The sequence below is a fragment of the Manis javanica genome, chromosome 5 (assembly GCF_040802235.1).
Source record: "Manis javanica isolate MJ-LG chromosome 5, MJ_LKY, whole genome shotgun sequence".
NCBI lineage: Eukaryota > Metazoa > Chordata > Mammalia > Pholidota > Manidae > Manis > Manis javanica.
Window position 1 is genome coordinate 12,317,951 of NC_133160.1, and position 21,159 is coordinate 12,339,109.

Below are 21,159 nucleotides of genomic sequence, written 5' to 3' on the forward strand. Positions count from 1 at the left end.
TTTATTCATAGTTCCTTAGTTTCTCCACTAATGTCCTTTTTCCCTTTCGGGATCCCACCCAGGGTGCCACATTACATTTTACCATCTTGTCTCTTTCGGGTCCTCTGGGTCATGAAAGTTTTTCAGACTTTCCTTGGTTATGATGACAGTTTAGAGGAGGATGGGTCAGGTATTTTGTAGCATGTCTCTCACCCAGGATTTGTCTCATGATTAGACCGGGGTTATGGGTTTTTTTAGAGGAAGACCCCGGAGGGAGGTGCCCTTCTCATCACATTGTTATCAAGGGTACCTACTATCAACTCGAATTATCATGGTCGATGTTGACTGGCTCAGGTGGGGTTTGTCAGGTTTCTCCACTATCAAGATACTTCCCCCACTTTCCATACTGTACTCTTCAGAACGATGTCACTGTGCAAAGCTCACAATTAAGAGTGAAGCATCTCCATGAATTCTTTGGAATTTTTCTGCAAAGAGATTTGTCTATTGTCCCCCACTTATTTATTCATTCAATCATTTATCTGTATCAGTATGGACGCATGGACACTTCTTTTATACTTAGCATCCAGTACTATGTTATTTATTTTAGTACTCAAATTGTTCCAGCTTTGGCCACTGGGAACTCTTCCAGTTAGCTCCTGTGTGGCTTTGGCATGGCCCATCACTGGGGGGTCTTTTGAGCACTTCCTTACTTTCTGGCCCTACAAGATGCTCCAGGTTCATCATGTGTCTTCTATGCCCCAGCCCAAGAGCCAGACATTTCTCCGAGGAGCCCTGGTTTCTTTCATTGGAAAATGGTATTAGAAACCAAGATCTGGGTGCTCGGTGTGCTCACTGCTATAGGAGCATTACTGCTTCTGGGTTCTCTCAGGTGACAGAGAAAAGTCTCCAGTTGCTTTATTTCTAAAATCATGAAACATGGTTCATATATGTTATGAGGCTTGTGGCAGGCCTGATAAGTGGTAGCAATCATAGTCCAGACTCCTCTTTCATCAGGAGTCTGAAACTGAAGCTCAGGCAGGGTCCAAGGGGAACTCAGGTACAGTCACAGGGCACAAGCGAAGGTATCTGCAGGATTTCAGGAGCATCCCACCTTTCATCAGCGATGACAGTGATTTGACAGCAGTGATGGATTTAGTTTAAGGGTGATGCCTGTCTCATAAAATATGTGGGGAGCATCCCATCTTCTTTGCTTTGTAGTTTGTGCAGGATGGGATTTATACTTTCCTCAAATGTTTGTTGGAGTCCTTTCTAAAAACCAACTGGACACGATGTCTTTTTTGGGAAGCATATCTCACAGTCACTGGTTTATTTTAAAAAGTTTCTCCTTGGGTTAATTTTGGTAAAACATCTCTTTTTGGAAAGTGTCAACGTCATCTAAGTTTTCAAGTTCATTCCTATAATAATGGTATTCTCATAATTAAAAAAAGAAAAAGAATTCCCCTGAATCTTCAATAGTGTCTACTCTTTCATTTTGGATATTGTTTATTAATCTTTTTTTCTTGTTCATGCTTGCCACAGACTTATTATCTACCTTCATGGTCTTTTCAATGACCAGTTTTTATTAATTTTCCTGTTTTTCTAATAAATGTAATTTAAGGTAGTACATGTGAGTCTTGATCATCCTTCACCTGCATTCTACCAGCTTTGATCCTTAGTTTTCTCACTGTTGCTCAGTCCTGAACAGTAAGCTTGGTGACAAATACTTATCAAACCCTGTTCTCATTAAGTTGGCAACAGCTGGGGTTTCCCTAAGCCGCACTGCTGGGGTTGGATCCCATTACTTTTTGTCCTCGGCTGCCTAGAGACGCAAATGCAGAAAGGAAATTGTTGACAAATTTGCTTTAGAAAAATGACTCTCGTCACAGCCTAGATGGACTCCTGGGCCACTCCTCCTTTGAAGCAGGTATACTTTTAAGTGAGATTGTTTAATGCTTGTCTCTAGACTAGCCAGAGAGGGCCCTCCTCCCTGGGAGGAAAACCGTGGCCATTATTCTTGTGTTGTCTAAATGTTTAGCTTATCTGAAGAGCACTAAAGAGGCCGTGGGCTGCAATGCATTAATGGCCAGTTGGGCAGGACGCCTTGGAGAGCAGCTTGGCGCTGACACAGTGAAACAGTATTCTCCCTGATAGCGGTCCCGCGGAACCATAAGCCAGACGTTTAGCAATCAGGCCCGCGTGTCAGGCAAGCAGCTATGGCCTGCCCAGATTCCAGCCACCTCTCCGTCCCTCCAGCAAGATCTTTCCCGAGGCTCTGGCAGCGTGTTGAAATGCTCTCCCTCTGGCCCATCTGCCTGCCTGGCTGCTTCTGAATTGGGCCAGGGATACCTTCTGCCAAAAACCTTTAGGTTAATCTTGTTCCTTACGACAGACTCTTCCGTCCACTCTGCTGATCTGTATTCCTTCTCCGCCTCACAGTTCATCTAAAAACTGTAGCTCCCATGAAGGATAAATACCCAGCTTGGAAGTCAGCTTGGCCTGGGGTCAAAAATCCATACTACTCTTACCAGATATGGGGCCCTGGGAAAGTGACCTCTCTGGACCTCTTTCTTCATCTGTAAAATAGAGATAAAATCTCCCTAGCAGGATTATTGTGATATTTCAGTGAGAAAATACATGTGTGATACCTGGCACAGGATAAGAGCTCCATACATGTCAGCTCTGGGCAAGTCAAACCCCCTTGGTGCCTCAGTTTTCCCATCTCTAAAATGGGGATATGTAACAGTATTTACCTCTTTGGCTGTTGCAAGGGTTAAATGAACGGGTGCAGGCAAGCCCTTCCGTAAGCACGCTGTGCCGGTCAGCTATCGTGGTGACTGTGTTTATTATTCCTATCTGCGCTCTCCTCTCATCTCCAACTGCGGTCCATGTCCTTCTTTCTAGAAGTGCATTCAGGTCCTTGTGTGCTGCTTAGTTCACCTTCATGGTGGGCAGTGAGGGTGCTGTTGTGGTTCAATGTGGTTTTGGTTGTTATTTGTTGATTTTCGTTTTGCACATACAGTGTGAAGATGATATGCTTGCTCATATCTTTGTCTTCTGTATTCACATCAGGAATTTCTCCTCTTGCTGTCAGAATTTGCTTGTCTTCCTCTAGGTTTCCTGGCTACTCCAACCCTCCCGGTTCTCTTTATTCCTTTGAACTCATCATCTCCTGCCTGTATTCGTGAGTTGGGAACCTTCTTTCTTAAGCTAGGTGGCAATTGCTAGGACTCTGGAGATGGGCTGCCTGGATCTGAATATTGTCACTGCCACTGTGTGGCTTTGGGATGTTTACTTAACCTTTCTGTGCTTCAGTTTTTTCACTGGTAAAATGGGTGTTACGGACTGAATGTTTATATCTTTGCCAAGATTCATATGTTGCAGCCCTAACTCCCAGTGTGGCTGTATTTGGAGACGGGACCTCTAAGGAAGTAATTGAGGTTAAATGAGGTCGTCAGGTTGGGGCTCTGATCTACTAGGAATAGTGTCCTTTTAAGGAGAGACACCAGAGAGCTCTTGCTTTCTCTCTGCGCACATGCCATATAAAGACACAGTGAGAAAGGAGGTGGCCTTCTGCAAGCCAGGAAGAGAGTCCTCACCAGAAACCAAATTTGCCAGCACCTCAATCTTGGACTTCCTGCCTCCAGAACTATAAGAAAATGCATATTTGCTGTGTAAGCCACGCACTCTGTGGCCTGAGCAGACTATGATAATGGGGATAATGACAGTGAGAAGTAAACAAATTAATACGTGCAAACTGCAGAACAGCGCCTGGTACATACTAAGTGCCCAGCTATTGTCACCATCACCATCATTACTGACAACGTAGGTCCTGCCTTACAAATTCAGAGTTGCCCTGTCTGCTAGAACATTCTACAAAGAGGTACATATTCTGTGCTTTCCAATACGATAGCCACCAGCCACCTGAGGTTATTTACATTAAAATTAGTTAAAGTCAATACAATTAAAAATTCAGTGGCTCAGCCGCCCTTGCTATATTTCAAATGCTGAATAACCACATGGCTACCATATTGGACAGTGTGGAAAAGAACATTCACATCTTTGTAGAAAATTCTACTGGACAGCACTGCTCTGGAGCATTGGCTTCCAAGTGGTTTGACTGTGACCTGCAGCAAGAAATACATTTTCTATCACACTGAGGTTTAAATTATTGAAATACCACATTACTGAAACGATTTTTCAATCAATACTCATGACTACTCTTGTGATGAGCCCTATGATACTTTGTTGTACTCTTTGCTCTTTAATTATTTAATAAATTGTGCTGGTCTTGATCCTTTAAATGGGTCATGGCTTGCTGTGTGAAAAAATGCTAGTGTTCCCTGCATCTTGAGAAGCAGGAGTGAGAGAAAGAATGACTCCTTATCAAAGCCTGGGCTAGATACCATAAATACTTTTCCTAATTTCATTCCCATGGGTACCCTGTGGACTGCCAATTCCCTACTAGAGGAGGAAGAAGTAGTGATTTATTAAGTACCTTGTTCAAGGTCTGAGAGCTAAGAAGGGGTGGGACCTGGATTTGAACCTGGGTCCTTCTGACCTTGAATTGAGCATCCCCACTCATTCATAATGTGAAATCTCTCAGTGGAGGGGTCGCTGCCAGGGTGGTGCTTTCCAGTCTGTGGTCCTTGCTGTGGCCCCTTCATGGATTTTGCCATGTAAGAGCCCCACCTGTTGTTTACTTCACATTTATCTTTAAATCTACTCTCTTTTTCAAGCATTTAAAACCTTAGCTTCATCCTAAGCAATACCACGTATATGAAGTCACTGACTTAATGTGCCAGTCTTTCCCTGCTAAAACTCTAACAAGAAAAAATGAAAGTTTAACAGAAAAATTTTAGTGCTATTTCAAGAAACCAGCCACAGGAAGCCTGTGTGTGCCGTATGTTCCATGATCCCAAAACACCGTGCAGCCGATCCACAGCTTCAAGCGCTCAGCACAGCGCTTCTCATTGGTGCCACTGGCATTTTAGGGGTGACGATTCCTCATTGTATGTGGCTGTCCAAAGTGCTGGGTTATCTGGCATCCCTGGCTCTGGCTGCTAAAAACCAATAGTTCTTCCCCTTCTTTGAGAACCTAAAACCCCATCCTATTTCCAGATGCCACATGGATGGTACTGCCCTCGGTCTAGTTAAATACACTGACAATCATGTGGTTGCAGACAGTATGGATGCCTCTTGGGAAGAAATGGTAAGGATGCCCACCCTCTCCCACAAATGGCACCATTAAGGAATTAGAGGGGGAGCAGGGTGTATGCTCCGAGTGAATGAACAGGCCAGCCGAACACACCAAACTGAACCATCCAGCGGAAAGAGGATGATGGGTGAGGGTCCAAGCCCCAGGCTGGAACCAGAGATTAGGATTTGAGGAGGACAAAATGCAGCAAATGGAACTGAGGTCAGAGAAACAGGAGGAAAGCTGGGTGATGCTGCACATTGCCGGCTCCCTCCTGGGACCTGTTCCCCTCCTTCCCACAGACACAGAGCTTTTGTCAAATGAGGCTTCTTGCGGGAAGTGGTGCTGGTTCAGAGATCTGGGAGGGGAACAGAAGCTGGCTAGGTCTTGGACTTTGAGAATGAGGGGGCAGGGGAGTGGTTGGGACATGTGTGCTGGGAAGAGGGCATGGTCTGTGCAGAATCCCAGCCAGGGGGGAGCATGCTGTGTTCAAGGGACTGAAAACAGTGTGAAAGCCTAGTGGGTCTGGGATGGGATAAAAGAAAGAGCGAGATAGGGAAAGAGGAGAAGTAGGTGGGGGCCAATCTATGAACGTTTTATTTTTATTTATTTTTTGACTTGATTGTGTTTAAGACCACAGAGAGGCCACTGGAGAGATTTAAGGAGGGAGTGACACATTCACCAAGGCCTCCGTGGCTACTGTGAGAACAGACTGGAGGGTGTTAGGCAGAGTCTGCATGCTGACCCTGATCCCCTAATATCCATTTTCTCCCTTCTATAGTATCAGAATTTGCACTGGCATGTGACTGAGTGGAGTAAGGACTACATTTCCCAGCCTCCTTTGCAGGGATGTGTAGCCACATGACTAAGCTCTTGCCAATGGGATGTGAGCAGAGATTATAAATATAACCTCTGGGCGGTGCCCTTGAATGTGACTGAGGAAGCGGCAGTATTGGGCCATGTGGTCAAGGGCACCATGAGAGGAGGAGTCTGGGCAGAGCTGCCCTAGATTGCTTTTCATGAGTTCAGATTCAGAGAATTCAGATGCTCTTATGAGAGAGAAATAAACTTGTATTTTGCTTAAATCACAGTTATTTTGGTGAGTTTGGATCCTAATTGACAGATGGCAAGAAAGAGTGGAAGCGGGGAGACATCAAAGAGACTGTGCCAGAGCCTCCTCTGTTCCCTCACTTAGATGACAGGCGGCAAAGGATGGGGACGGAAGGGGGCAGGGCCTCTCAGACTGCTGCTGCTGGGCGATGACCTTCTTCCCTGCTGGGCTCACTGATCTCCCCTGGGGCTCACTGTCTCTGTCACCTCCCTCTTACTGCTGCTGTCCCCGTGCAGACCCTGGACCTCTTCCGCAGGGACTGCAGCCTCACCCACCCACATCTCCCAGCTTGACCTGGGCTTCTGCTGAACAACCCTGGGACTGTCTGTCAGAGCTGTCCCTGTCCACCTGTCCTGCGATGCTGTGTTACACATGTGTCCCTTACCAGGTGGCGGGCTCCTCAAGGAAAGGGGCCACGCCTAGCTCATTTCTGTGACCAGAGCCCCTGCCCTGTACCCCACAGATGGGTGACGGCTGTTAACTGGAGGAATAATACATGGAAGGACAAGACAGAGGGAAGAAAGAAGGAAGGTGGATGGATGGATGAAAGAAAAGAAAGGAAGGACAAATAGAGAGAAGGAAGCTAGAGGGATAAATGGAAAGAAGATGGAAAATAGAGGGATGGGAAGGTGGATGAATGGATAGTTGGATGAATGAATGGGAAGGAAGAAAAATGGATGTATGGATGTATGGATAGAAGGCTAGGTGGGTGGAAATGAGGGACTGGAATACAGGTGGAAGAAAGAATGGAAGGAAGGGGAGGGGAGGGAAGGGGAGGTAAAGGAGGTAAGAGGAAAAAGAACAGAGAGGGTGTTCTGGGAGAGAGACAGAGAGACAGGGACAGAGAGAGAAAGGGAACAAGCCAAGCAGAAGCAGGGGAGAAGGAGCAGGGAGAGGCAAGATGGGAAAAAGTGAGGATGTGTTTCTGTGACCCGAATCTGCCCTGCTTTCCCCATTCCCCTCTCCACGGAGGAGACATGCTGGGCATCTCCTCCCCTGCTGCTCCCTGAGCCCGGAAGTCAGACCAGAGAGGGCTGTGCACCCAAGGGCCTCCGCTCAGCTGGAGTAGAGGCCACACAGCCAGGTCCAGCACCAACCTTGGCGGTGACTAGTCCTCACCTCTGGAAGTGGCCGCTCGGGAGGCTTCCCGGGAAAGGGCTCACCCAGTTCAGTGAGCCCTGAGGATGGCTCCCCGGCTTCTGAGCAGCAGGCGTGTGAGTTTCAATCAAGCCTGCACCTTCACCCAATTTCAACCCAGCCAACATTTCAGATGACGGTTCCCTGCCCTAGATTTTACTGCAAAATAGCAGCTCCTGCACAAAGGCAAGCTGGCCAGGAGCAGAGGGGTGGCTGTCGGTATTTGTGCCCAAGCTCTAGCAATGGGCAGTGATTCAGCACCGGCTTGCTCACCACCATCAGGATCCTTGCCATGTCTCTGTATTCCATGTACTGTTATTGAATTATTATAAAACCAGGGGCTGGGCAAGCTACTTATATTTTTCTAACTCGGAGTAAAAAAATACCTAACAATTTAACCAGTTCGGCCCTATACCACGTAATCTCCTCCTCCCAGAATAGTCCCAGTGGTGCGCACGTAGCCCTCTGGTGGAGGGGTCCATTTGCTGGGCATGTACAGTGTGCCAGGCTCTGTGCTGACTGCTTTATCTATCCTGCATCATCACTGTAACCCTGAAAGGTAGGAGCTTTTCTTCTACCTACTTAACAGGTGAAGAAACTGAGGCTAAAGGAGAGGAAGCACCTTGCCCAGGTCACAGAGCCAGGAGATGGTGGAGTCAGGACTCCAAAGCAGATCCCAGTGATTAGAAAGCACTTGTCCTAGACTCAGGACACGCATCCTGAATAGCCCGAGAGACAGCTTGACCCTTGTCCTTGACCAGCCCCTACACCTCATGGATTCTTCTCCCCGAGTGTTTTCACATGGGAGTCTGGGAACCCTGATGCAATGCAGATGCCTGCTTCCACCCTCTCCCCTAGGCTCTGCTCTCCAACTGGTAGCCAGAGGGAGCCTCTGTACCATAAGTCAGCTCATGCCGCTTTCCTGTTCAAAGCCCTCCAAAGGCTTCTTGTCGCACTGAGAATAGTCTTACGAATAGGAGCCTCGTGACCTGACCTCCCTCCCCACCATAACCCTTCCTGTTCCTTCTGCTCCAGCCGCCCTGTTCCTGAAACCAGCCAACTGTGACTATGCCTCAGGGCCTTTGCACTGCTGCTCTGTCTGGCACACTCTTAGCCCAGACACCCACATGCGTGCTCCCTCATCTCCTTCAGGTCTCGGCTCAAATGTCAGAAAAGCCTTACCTGGTTATACCAAGAAAAGTAACAGCACTGGTGATTGTTTCCTCCCTGGCTCTGCTGGTCTCTTAGCAGCACTTTAAGTCGCTTACATATTTAGTTGTTTATGGTCTATCTCCCCAACAGGAATACCAGTGTCTTGAGGGTGGGGTGTTGCTGTGTTTTGTAGCAGGGCCCCGCAAATGCTAAGTTCTCTGTAAATCGCCACTGCATGCTGGAGCTAACCTCCTTATTTACAGATGACACCACAGGCTCTGAGCAGAAAGGCATTTTCTGACTTTGCTCCCTAAACCCACCCATCTGCCCTTTGGTGCAGGCCTGGCCTTGCGCTGGACTCCTGCAGGCCGTGCGCCTCTCGCCAGTCCCACAGGGCCTCCGCGGGAAGCTGCAGGAGGCTGCCCTTTGGATTCTGACATGGACTCCCGGCACCAGCGAGCACTATGGTTTCACTTGTGTGAGTCTCAGCTTCGCCGCCGTGTAACATGGTTTCAATTCTGCTGAGGTGCCCTGAGGGCTTCTGGCACTGGGGACATTTTTGAAAAAAAAAAATGTAGAGAATAAAAACAAACTGGCTTCTCTGAGTAGCTCCAGCTGGTAATTAAGATCCTTCTCCAACTTCGACTCCCTTCAACTGCAACTTTGACCTTGGGGCTGGTGAGGAACAGCAGCGGGGGCAAAGCTGAAGAGGTGGGCTTGAAGCAAAAGCCAGGCTCTGCACCTCAGCTTCAGCCAAGACAACGAAGCACCCACTATGTGTCTGGCATTTTCACAGCTTAGGAGCTTTAAACTCATACATCTGCCTGTCAATTTGGTGTCTTCATTGGGGCGTCACACATATCTCAAACCCGGTGTCGCATGATGCAGAGGTAGATTTCCTCTGCTGCATGCCCACATACTCCCGTCTCTGAGAATGGCGCCTTGGCCCCAGTCAAGCCCAGTCAGGCGCCTCCCTTGAGCCCTCTCTCCCTCCTTCCTCTTAACCAACCCATCAGCAAGTCCCCTTGGCTTTACCACCGTCCTGAAGCCTGCATCTTTACATCTCCATTCAACCTGCTTTTCTTTTTTTGCTGGGACGACTGCAATAATCTGCTGGCCTCCCTGCCTCCACCTTCCCTCTCCCATGGCCCATTCTCCATGCAGTAGCCGGAGTCGTCTTTGTAAAACACAGGCCAGGTCACGCAGCTTTTCCTGTTTAACGCTCCTCGGCCCCATGGTTGTCCACAGCACTTTGAATGAACTCTGGTGTCTGTGACCCATGTCCGGCCCATACCTCCCTCTCCCCCTCATCTGTCTGCATGGCCCTCTGCTTTCGCTCAGTCACCACATTCACTACTTCCCACTGTAGGGCCTGTGCACTTGCTGATCCCACCTCCCTAGATCTCCAGCTGGCCAGCTCCTATCATCATCCAGGCCTTGGCTCAAGTGCCACCATGTTTAAAGGCCTTTCGTGACCCCCTGGAGAATGTGAACCTCCCATCCTACCCCCTGCACCCCCAATCATTCCCCATCTCACTTCATTGTTTTAGATTCTTCACATCCTTCTCCTTATCATGAACATTCTCATTTATGGATTTGGGTGTTTACTGCTGGTGTAAATCCCCAGGGTGTTATTTAGGGGGAATGAGACAGAGGTGGTCCCTGTTCTCATGGAACTAACATTCTAAGGAGGGGACAGAGAAAAAATAAATCTACCCTGGACTTTTCAACTACAAGGGCCAATAATTTCCATTTCTTGCTAAAGCAATTCGGGCTTTGCTATTGACAAATCAGCGGAGTCTTTACTACCTTAGGCTCCATAAATTGCTGAGTTCATTGGCTTTTTTAATTTTTTGTTTTGTTTTCTTTTATCATAAATTCTCTCCCTCTCTCTGTCTCTCTCTCTCTCTCTCTTTTTCTCCAAGATGAGAGTCCTTGTAAAGGGAGCCTACGCATTGCTTTTGGCCAGAGACCGTCTGGGTCTCGACTCTAATGGCATTCTCCGGACTCTGAAATTCTCTTTTGTCATCAAGTTTCTACATTGCTCCTCTCCTTGAAACAGTTGTTGGACAGAGAACATCAATTCCATTTCACAGGCAGGAGGACTGAGGCCTAAAATGGCTTGCCTAGACTGGACAGAACACAGGATTGATCATTGCAGCAAGGATTCCCAACTCTGGAATTCTAGGACTGAGGACCAGACAGAAAAATCTGTATCCTCCTCTGATGATCAATATCAGTCATGCTCTGGGCTAGCCAGGATGATTTGGAATTCATAGCCTTCACAGCTCTGCCTCACAGGTTAGACCCCAAGGATTTTGCAGGTTCCAGGAAACACTATTCCTACTCAGATAAACAGAATTGTTCTTTTACATGCAGTTTCCCCTTGGGTTACCTTTATTTTGCAATCTGGTAAGCCAAAAATGTGAATATAATTTGCAAAGCCATAAGACCCCTGAGTCAGTTGAAAAACCCTTCTTTACCTCGGAGAAAGCTGCTTGCTCTTTCATTAGAGAAAAGTAATGCATTGTATCTCCCTCTTTGCTTTGGCCACCAGGAAGCTCAGACATTAGACTCTGCACTTAACTGCAGGAGTCAGCCTGAGGTGCATTTTTTCATCTACCACCTTACCCCTTATTTGTGACGTAGCCTCCTACTCCTTTGTCTTTGTTTTTATAGTTCTATTTTAATGTTTTCCATTTGAAAGTCTTCCCCAATCTTTCTGACCTAGGTTGGGTATAAACAGATGAATTAAGGTTATTTCTGAGCTGCTCTCCCCTTTTCTTTCACCCTCACCACTTGCTTAGGGGCACAGGAGCTGAGTGATTGAAGTAACCATGGTCCTGCTCACTCTCTCACTTTGTAAACCATGTTTTTTTTTTTTAATATGAAAAATAAATTCATATTTATTTACAGATACAATGATTCATGCATTGATAATAAAGCAGCTTTATGGTAACCTAGTGTAGTCTATACATTAGCTTATATGCCTAGCCTGTACTCTAATGAATGAATTTTTGTGTAAACCATGTTTTAAGGGGAATATGAATTATTTTTAAAAGCTTCCATCCTGGCCTACTGCTAATTACTACTGACCCAGGAGCCTCTGTACTAATTTGCCTTAATAAACTTATTAAATAGCAAATTTCAGGAGGAAGAAACTACACAGCCTCGATTGGATTAGTGAAACTGCCAGTGGACATCACCACTAGAGCAGAAGGACGCCGGAGGAGATAATCTGGTCAAGTGTGTTTCCAATAAACTGTCGCTGGCCACAGCTCTGTGCTTTCTTGGGGGTTGCTGGCAAAGGTTTTGAGCCTCCAAAGAAAAGAGGAAAAGCAATGTCTTTCCCCCAAACCAGACGCAGGTGATTAAACACAGCATATATGAAAGGAAACGAGCAAATCCAAACCTCCAGGTCATTGAAGAACAGATGCGTGTCTGCAAGGTTGAAGATCATTTCTTCCATCATCAGGCCGATGCGCACAGACGTCGTGGTGTCCTGATAGAAAGAAAAGGGGAAAATCACATGCACAGGGCATCGTTGTCATCTTAGCCTCGTTTTCTCTCCAATCCCATCTCTGAACGGCAGTTTGGTCTTTCCTGATCTGCTAACACCCGGCCTAAAATGTGCCCCTGTACACAGTCAGGGTGATCATGTTTGCACACTTCTGAGATTTCACTTCTAGTATTTTATAATTTATGTGTAGCCTCTTCAGTAGTTAAATGGCCCTCACAATGCCCCTGGAATTGCAACTGTGTTCAGTGTTGCAAGAACCAGAAATGACTGCACTAAAAGGGGGCCTCTTGGAAACTGTGTTTTCAGGGATACTCCAACCCTTTTTGTTCTCAAGGAGGCCTGACAGAGTTCAGGGAGAGCAGTAAAACTCATCTAAACCACTCACTGGGAGAGCTGGGATGCTGGTTCTCTCTTTACAACAACCTCTGTGTGGCTGTTCCTTTATTCCTCCTGATATTTTAAATACAACTGTTATCTAACAACAGGGAATTAATGATAAAAACAAACAAATACAGGCCCACTATGGTACATCCATACCAGGGAAAATGAACCATTAAAAAAATGAAGTCATGTTAGAGCTACAGACGTGAAACTATCGTCAAGAAATACAGTATTAAGTAGCAAAAGCAAGTTGCGTCACAGTTTAATGTGTGAAATACAGTTGTGCAACACACGGGTCCATTCTCTCTCCCTCTCAAAAATACAGTTGTGCAACACACGGGTCCATTCTCTCTCCCTCTCTTTTCTGTGTACAGTGTGGGAGACTGCATTTCTCTTCACCCATATGTGGGGTTGCTTTGGCTTCTCCCTGTAGGAGGATGATACATACCAGGGGTTGGTAAACTATGACCCACAGGCTGAATCTGGACTGCTGCTTGATTGTTGCTTATGAGCTAAGAATGATTCTGTACATTTTTAAACAGTATATTGTCTACAGTTCCTTTTGTGCTTTGAAGGCAGAGGTCAGTGGTTGCAACAGAGACCGTATGTCCTGCAAAGCCTAAGATATTTATTATTTGGCCTTTCACAGAAAACGTCTGCAGCCCCTGATATACCCTTTTACTTATGAATTCATGCTTTGGCCAATGACATATGAGCAGAAGTTATGTTTCACTTCCAGGAAGAAGGTTTAAAAGCTAGTGTATGGTTTGCCATGCTCTCTCTTCCCACGTCACAAGACTCAGTGTTCCAGATAAAAGCTACTCGGTCAGCCTGGGTTTCAGAGTAAAGCGAATGGGGGTCAGAGCTGCAAAAGACTACAATGGTCCATAAAAGAGAAGCAGATGAGATTTGGGGGATGTTTGTTACTGCGGCCATAACCTCACTTATCCCAACTGATGCATGTGGAAAATATGTAGCACAGTGGTTCTCAACCCTGGCTTCCTACTGTAACGATCTGGGGAACATTTAGAAATCTTAATGCTCAGGCCGTACCCCAGATCAATAAAATCAGAACTGCTGAGAGTGGGGTCCAAGCATCCCCACTTGATTTCAGCATGCAGCCAAGGTTAAGAACCACACTGGTCTAAAAGCCTATCAACACTTAGTAATAATATTTCTGGTTACTATCTGGGAAGCGCTTTCTCTGTGCCACCTTATAATTATTCATTCATTTAATTCTCCCAAGGCTCTACAAGGTGAGCACTATTACTTCCCCATTTTATAGATGAGGACTGAAAGGTTAGGTAACTTGCTGGTGAGTGCGGGGGTCTGAATACAGGTGGCCTGTTCCAGAGCTGCGCTGCTTCCATGGAGGGCTTGGAGAGGCCGGAGTTGGCAGAGGAGGAAGGGGGCCTTAGACTGTCACTCCATACACTTCTTTTCCTGTTTGAATTTTTCACTGGGAGGCTGTATTACTTCTACTATAAAAATAAATAATGACATAAACCCTTCATGACCCTTTAAAAAAAAGGGGGAAAAATGTAGCTGGTGATCTCAGCTTCACACACGCAACTGTGAAGAATCAGGCCCAGGAACGCAGCCATTAGGCAAAACACCTCATTAGGATCCCAATGGCCAAAGCTTAGAAGGGCCCTGGCTAGAAGGCGGCAGGGGACTCGGTGAAAAACGAAGAGAAAATGAGGAAAACAAAGATTTCAGGGCTAAGCAGGGACTCCTTGTGTGTGACCTGGGAAAAGGTCTAGGAGGTGTTCCCAGGAATTACTCGTACCCGAACCATTTCACCTCTGCATAATTACACATTCTTTCTTGGCAAAGCTGTTTGTACATCTCACCACTGATGAGCAGCCCTCAGTGTACTGGACAAGAGGCAAGAAACCCACTGAAAGGGTTTATTTAGAAAAATGTCAACCCCCCCAGGCCAGCACAGAAACAGGAAAGGTAATTATTGCATACAAAGTGACTTATCTGTGAAAAAGCATTTGAATAGTTATAAAAAGGCAAATAGTCTATATTGATAAAGCTTAAATTATGATCTATTGATATGGGGAGGATGTGAAGAAAAGGTTTGCATATGTATGATGGGGTCCAGGGTGAGAAGAGTTAAATTCTTATCCTCCAGTTTGGGAAGCCAGAGACCATGCGAAAAACAGAAGGACATCAAGAAGTGGGAACATAAGCAGGTTCCTTAGAAGTTTGGAGGAAAGAACCAAAGGAATCAGCGCGAGTTGGAAGTCGTTGCCTCTGGGCAGGAAGAGAACAAAGGAGGTGCCCACTGGGGGCTGCTGCTTTTCATAATGCTTTGCTTTGTTGAACTGTGTAAGTTTTTCACTGTAAGCATATACATCTTGGATCTAAAAAAAAACCCCAGAACAAAAGGGAACATATTCAGTAATTTTACTTTGCATTTTCTATTCTAGAGAAAAACCATCCATATGAACAAAGAACATGTAAAAAGATGTTCACCACAGAGTTGTCTGTAACTGACAAAAAATTTGGGAATGGTTTAGCTGCCTGGCCAAAGGAGACTAGAGAAATCAAATGTAGTGCATTCATACAGTGGAAAACTAAATTCAACGGCAAGAAATGAACCAGACACATCAAACAAAATATTATTGAGTGAAAACAACAGTTTTCTGGAAGTTATATACTGCATGTTATTACCATTTATTAGAAACACATACAGTGTTACTACATATTTTCCATTGGCACTTATATATTTATATATACTTATAGTATTATATATATATAAATGTATATATTTATAAATATCTCAAAGGATATATGCAGAGTCAGAACAGTAATTACTTTCAGAAGGTGGAAAGGAAAGGACAGGAATTAGAGGTGATGATCAAAAGGAACTTTAGCATTATCTAGAATACTCTAAAAAATTTTTAAAGGAGAAGGCATTCAAATACTTATTGTATAATTAAAAGTTAAAACAGAATTTTAAAGCCATCTACACGTTTCTCAGTAGAACCGTTAGAATCCCCTCTACTCCTTGGGAATTCTAGTTACTTCAATTTTCCTAAAATCTGCTTGCCTGTTGCCTACAGATTGTTTTAAACTGCGTAGATGGGACCTCTTTTCAAGGAACTTGATAAAAACTAGTTGTACAGAGGAGGAAAAGTCTGGAACAGCCCAAGAAAAGCATGACTGTCCCAGGAGTTAAGTAACACAGAGTGCTACCCTGGGCCAGACCACTTCATCCAAGGGGAAGATGTTTTCCCAGGATTGCAAGGAGTGGGAAACTAAGAGAAAAAAAAAATTGGAGGAGACAGCATTAATTAATGGGAAATACATCCGGAGGGAGGGAGGCAAGACCAAAGCCGGTGGCGTCATCTTGTGCTGTCTGCTGAACGAGTCCCTGATAAATTTCACAGACACACCACTCAGGTCTGCTGGCCTCAGTCGCCCTGCCACTTGGGCAGGGAGGACCCTCCGTCTGGCCTAGCGCATCTCCTGGTCAAATAAAACCTAAAATCTGGGAGCCTTCATGCCAGGTTCTTCAGCTAATAAAAGGCATTCAAGTCTACCCGATCCCTCTACCGCCTCGCATTGTGGTGAGGGTGGACGAGATGGCACAACGTAAACACCTCGCCGGGAGAGCAGCACGCCCTCCCCAAGCAGTGGTTACTGTCAGAACCCCCCAGTCCACTTCCTGGGACTCTTCAGCAAAGAACCTGTTTCTGTAAACCCGGCAGAAACTCCCCAAATCAGATGGTACTTCATGAAAACCATTTCCTTAATTATCACATACTTGCTGGGTTAGGGGGAAAAAAAAAATCAGCGGTTAATTTCCTAAACAAGCAATAGCAGAAACAGATTGCTTTTAAAAAAATGATCAATTAAAACCAGAACAGGAAACTGAAAAACAAGGGAGTTCTTCCAAAACGGGCTTCAGTTTATAACTTGTCCGTGGCAGGACTGTGCTGGGGGCTGGTGGGGTTGGGCGAGTGGAATGTTATCTTTGTTTGACTTGAGAATTTGTGGGTGGTTCTCTCCCAGTGAAAGTACAAATAAGACTAAGACCCTGCAGATTTTTTCAGTGTGTCCTAATGTTCTACAGATTTCTCGGGGTTTGGTTTGGATGACAGCGAGGCGGGCTGCGCACACATTGATTTGGGATGTTGATGAGGCGGATGGAGCACTGGAAGCCCGTTGGAGGCAGAGGCTGTGGACCTGCCTGCAGCCCCGAAACCTAGTTATTACGCATTCCTGGTGAAGTTCTCTTGATGAGAGGAGGATGGCGGGGATGTTCACCATGTGGGCTGCTCTAGGATCTGCCTCGTGGATCAGTAAATTGTCTTGTGATGTATGGTTGTATTTTTTTTTTTTTTGTATTTTCTGGATGGAGGAGAAGAGGGTAGGAGCATAAAAATAAGTCTCCTAAAAATTAATCTGATGTCAAACCAACTTGAATGAAGAAAACAGCAAGTGGATTCTTGGAGGTTTCAAATTGTGAACACAGAAGTCATTCAGGGTTAATTAAGACGAAAATGGTTGTTTTGTATCAAGTATCTCCACCATCCCCAAATTTATAAGCTTCCCAACTAAAGCCACATTCTTCCAGTCGACTTCCCAATCCCTACAGATGAGGAGGCACCCATTTTCATTTGAAAAGGAGTCTAAGTTTTTACCAAAAAGTTGTTTTAATGAATCACAATTCTCTTTGTCCGTTATAGAATTTCCCTTTCTGAGTTTTCCAAGTTTTTCGTGTTCAGCATGGAACGCTTTTGTGGTAGATGGTTCTAGAGAGCGTGTAATTCAAAGAAGTGAGATCCACACACTATTTATTCAGTATCACAACCCTGTGAACAAAGAAGGAGGGCACACCGTAATTTCATCCTCAAGCCCTTTAAGAGACAGTGGGCTCTTGGGTTCCTTTACGCTGGTTGGAAAAACAGCAATAGCCAATTCGGAGTGCTTCAGAGTAGAGGTAAGAAGTGGGCTCTGAGCCAGGCTGCTTACAGTGAAGGCCATTCCACCTTACCAGCTAGATGACCTTGTACAAGTTTCTTAACCTCTGTGTGCCTCATTTTCTTCTCTGTAAAATGGGGTTGCTCATCTCATTGGGTTGTTATAAAGATTGAATGAGCTTTTCAACGTGCGGTCACAGTCCTTTTTGTGGATGTTTACTTTAATGGCCAACATTAAGAAAGAAAAAAAAAAGAATGGAGAAAATAACAAGAGAATCCAGGAGTCAGCAAACTAGGGCCCACTGCCTGTTTTTGTAAATACGGTTTTACTAGGATACAGCAAAGCCCATTTGTTGACTTAGTGTTTATGGCTGCTTTTGGGCTTCAGTGGCAGAGTTGATAGTTGCTACAGAGCTTAGCCTGAAGCCTAAAATAATCATTATCCCTTTATAGAAAAAGTCTGCCAATCCCTAGAAGAGACAAGATATCAGAGTGTGTCATATGCAGTAATGGTAAACTTCCATTTCAGCTGGAGTATGTGTGTGTGTGTGTGAGTGTGTGTGTGAGAGAGAGTGGGTTGTGTAACATACATGTCTTACTGAAGGTGCTTTGGGACTGGAACTCAGGTCTGACCTGACTCCAGATTCCAAAATCTTCTGTTGGGTCCCGATGCCTGCTATGGCTTCTTTGCTCTGAGAAGTGTCGGCCTTCCACGACTCAGGTGAGCTTCCCTGGTTGGCAGCATTCGGCACATGTCACACATCAGTGGGAGGCTTAAGTGGCATGTCTGTGCTCCACCGGGAAGGACAGTGGAAAGGGGTCATTTTGGGTTGTCATAGTAATTGGGGGGTAGTGGTATTTGGAGGTGTGTGATACTGTGATTTCTACTAAGAAATACATATTTGGTCTTTGTGCCCTGGCGCACACCTGACCACGGTTCACAAAGGCACTCTGCCTGTCCTTGCGCTTCACTTTGTCCTTACACCTCAACTTTCTGATTTCTTCAAAAGCAAGGGATTAAGAGACATTTCCCCAAGATGATAATACTCATGATCAGAGCTCCCCTGGATTCTGGGCACCTGCTATGTGCTGGGTCCTGTGCTGAGCCCTTTGCTTCATTTCCAAGGGGCCTTTATTTCATCATTGAGAGAAGAAGATAGGAAGAGAACAAATACATATGTGTGCTGGGCTATGTATAGTGACAGCTAGCTTCCCCTTTCCCCCAAACCTATTGCCTACACTGGTAGCCAGAGTGCCCTTTTTTAAAACAAAAATCAGAACTGTCCTTCTTCATTTAAATCCACTAGCCTTCCTGGCCCAGGGAGTAAAGCCAACATCCTTCGGTGGCCACCATCCACTTCTCTACTCCAACCTACTTCTCTGCTCCTTGAACCTGCCAGACTTGTTCCTGCCTCAGGCCTTTTGCACCTGTGGTTCCGTCTGCCTGGAATTTCCTTTCCCCAGGCACTTTCATGAATGGCTCCTTTGTGAAGTTCAGCTCCTGCTTTCAGTACCAGAAAGGCCTTCTCTGACTATTCCATCTAAGGTTACCTACATGCCAACCCCTGACTCATCCCTTTGCTCTGTTACAGTTTTTAATAACATTTATCATTATCTGAAATGATCTTTCTTATGGATGATGGCTGGTGCTTCCCCCACAAGCAGAAGGCAAGCTCTACGGGAGCTATTGCTATGTCCCTCATACTTGGAACATAGCCCAGTCCATAGCCCATGCTCCGTGAAGCATTTATTAAATGGATATATGAGTGTGTGTGAGTTTATACACAGGACCACATTTCCTCCTCAAAATATCTTTTCCCTATTTCACAGCTAAATCAAGACTCAAAGTGACAAGGTGACTTGTCCAGGGTCACACTGCTAATAAACGGCAGAGCTGGGATTCAAGCCCATGACTACCTGACTAGGAAACTAGAATCTTAACCATTTTACTCATAGATCATGTTTGTGGGAACTAATAACAAATTATGTTATTAGGGAAATGAAGCTCAAGGCAGATTATAATCAGGTTTTTTTTTTTTTTTGTGTGTGTGTGGTAAATGCCTGATTTAAAATGTTGAGGTCTACTTTTAATGAAATGAATGATTCACTTAATTGAGTTATTCTTCCAAAGCTGGGGGAAATGGCAAGCAGCTGCAGTGTAAAAATTAGCACTGATTGTGTTCTCAGCTCTCATACTGCCTTTCTTTTCTAATAACCGTTGGGCCTCAGAGGGGATAAAAGGAGGGACCAAAGGGTGGGGAAAGATCTCTTCTTATTGCCTTAGGGCACTTGTGCCTTTCATTTCCTGGACTTGATATGTAAAAGCAAAATTCTCATTTCTCAGCTGCCCTCCTCCCCCACCCCCAAGCCGGCCTGGGGAACCAGACACCTTAGCTGAGATTGGAAATCAGATCACTGTAGCTGGCCCTGAAGAGCTCGGAATCCTTTCTGTGCCCCCCAGCTCCCCCCTCCACAGCTTACTGGTGGCCCGTAACTTTTTAGGATATCGTCATAGGAGTCAAAAAGAGGTGTGCTGTCGGAAGACCCATTTCGGTGACCAAATGTTAGGGCCTTTTTACACCCATTGATGGTATCAGATGCAATGATTCCAAAAGTAACTTTCAGAAAACAACTAAGGAACTCTGTGAATTCCGTCTTGTTTTCACTGTGTCTAAGGCTGGCTGCTTCCCAGGTGCGTCTGTTCCATCCTTAACAGGGGTGTCCTGGGGACAATGCCATGATCAGTCCTTCGAGATAAAGATGGGGAAGTCCACAGTCTTTACTCCAAAATGCTCGCATTCTGACATCCTAAACATTAGACCCAGTTCCAGGCTCTGAGCATATACCCAGTCCTCCTGACTGTCTGCTTATCTTCCCTGCTACAATACAGCTTGGAAAGTGACTCCAAAGAGGCATCTGGAGATTTCTGAATACTTCTCTTAGCGCAAAAGTGCTTGGATGAGGAAACTACTTCCCGCTCTTCACGAGGCATTTTTTTTAAAGGAAACTTGTGTAACAAGTAGAGGTAGATGTTTGGGAGTCTGGGAAGTAGTCTTCAAATATTCATGTACTAGTCAGAGTTCATCAATTACTGATGTGTGGTTGAGAATACTTTGATGTGTTTCTGAAAAACTTCTGGTGGCATGGATAACTGTCAAAAGCACTAACTAATGAATGAACTAATTGAAAGCAGTGATTATTGGTCCCCCTAAAAAGCGGCTTTTGTGTGTTTACAAAATGTCTCTAGAATGAAGAATTTGAGCATTCCATAAATCAGGGATTTTAAAACTCAGTGCTATTGACATTTCAGCAGGATCATTCTTTGTTGGGGGGCTGTCCTGCCCATTGCAGGGTGTTGAGCAGCACCCCAGGCCTCTACCCACCAGCCCCTTGCCCAGTTGTGATAACTGAGAATATCTCTCTAAATCATCTTAAAATAATGAAAAGGCTTGGTCCTTAGTGTTAGCCTATCAACTTTGTAATTACAGAGTGAGTCACCTTGTTAATGAAACTAGCTTTCTCAGTGATGAGCTATAAAAAAAAGAAAAGACTAAATCTCCCAACCAGCTGAGTACAGGGTGCTGAGGTGGACCAGGGAAATGGGATAAGGGTCATGCCATTTGTGAAATCACTTAGCCTGCAGAAAAGGGCCCACCCAGTTCATTCTTTAACTTAATCTATAGGCTGTTCTTCCTTTTCTTCCTTCCCCTTAATCAAGTAAGTAACTTTGTAACCAGGACAGGAGATA

General features: G+C 45.3%; 1 protein-coding gene and 1 long non-coding RNA gene across 4 annotated transcripts in view; one reads left to right on the forward strand and one right to left on the reverse strand.

Annotated features, from left to right (window-relative positions):
- The window catches only part of LOC140849454 (uncharacterized), an 81,316-nt gene that overhangs the window by 36,896 nt on the left and 23,261 nt on the right, over positions 1-21,159 (forward strand). The gene's annotated exons all lie outside the window — the stretch shown is intronic.
- Positions 1-21,159, reverse strand: part of EYA2 (EYA transcriptional coactivator and phosphatase 2) — a 218,334-nt gene that overhangs the window by 27,109 nt on the left and 170,066 nt on the right. For all 3 annotated transcript variants that reach the window (XM_037006250.2, XM_017667454.3, XM_037006251.2), the window contains one exon: positions 11,986-12,075. In XM_037006250.2, coding sequence (XP_036862145.2) covers positions 11,986-12,075 — 90 coding nt within the window. The remainder of the gene's footprint in view (positions 1-11,985; positions 12,076-21,159) is intronic.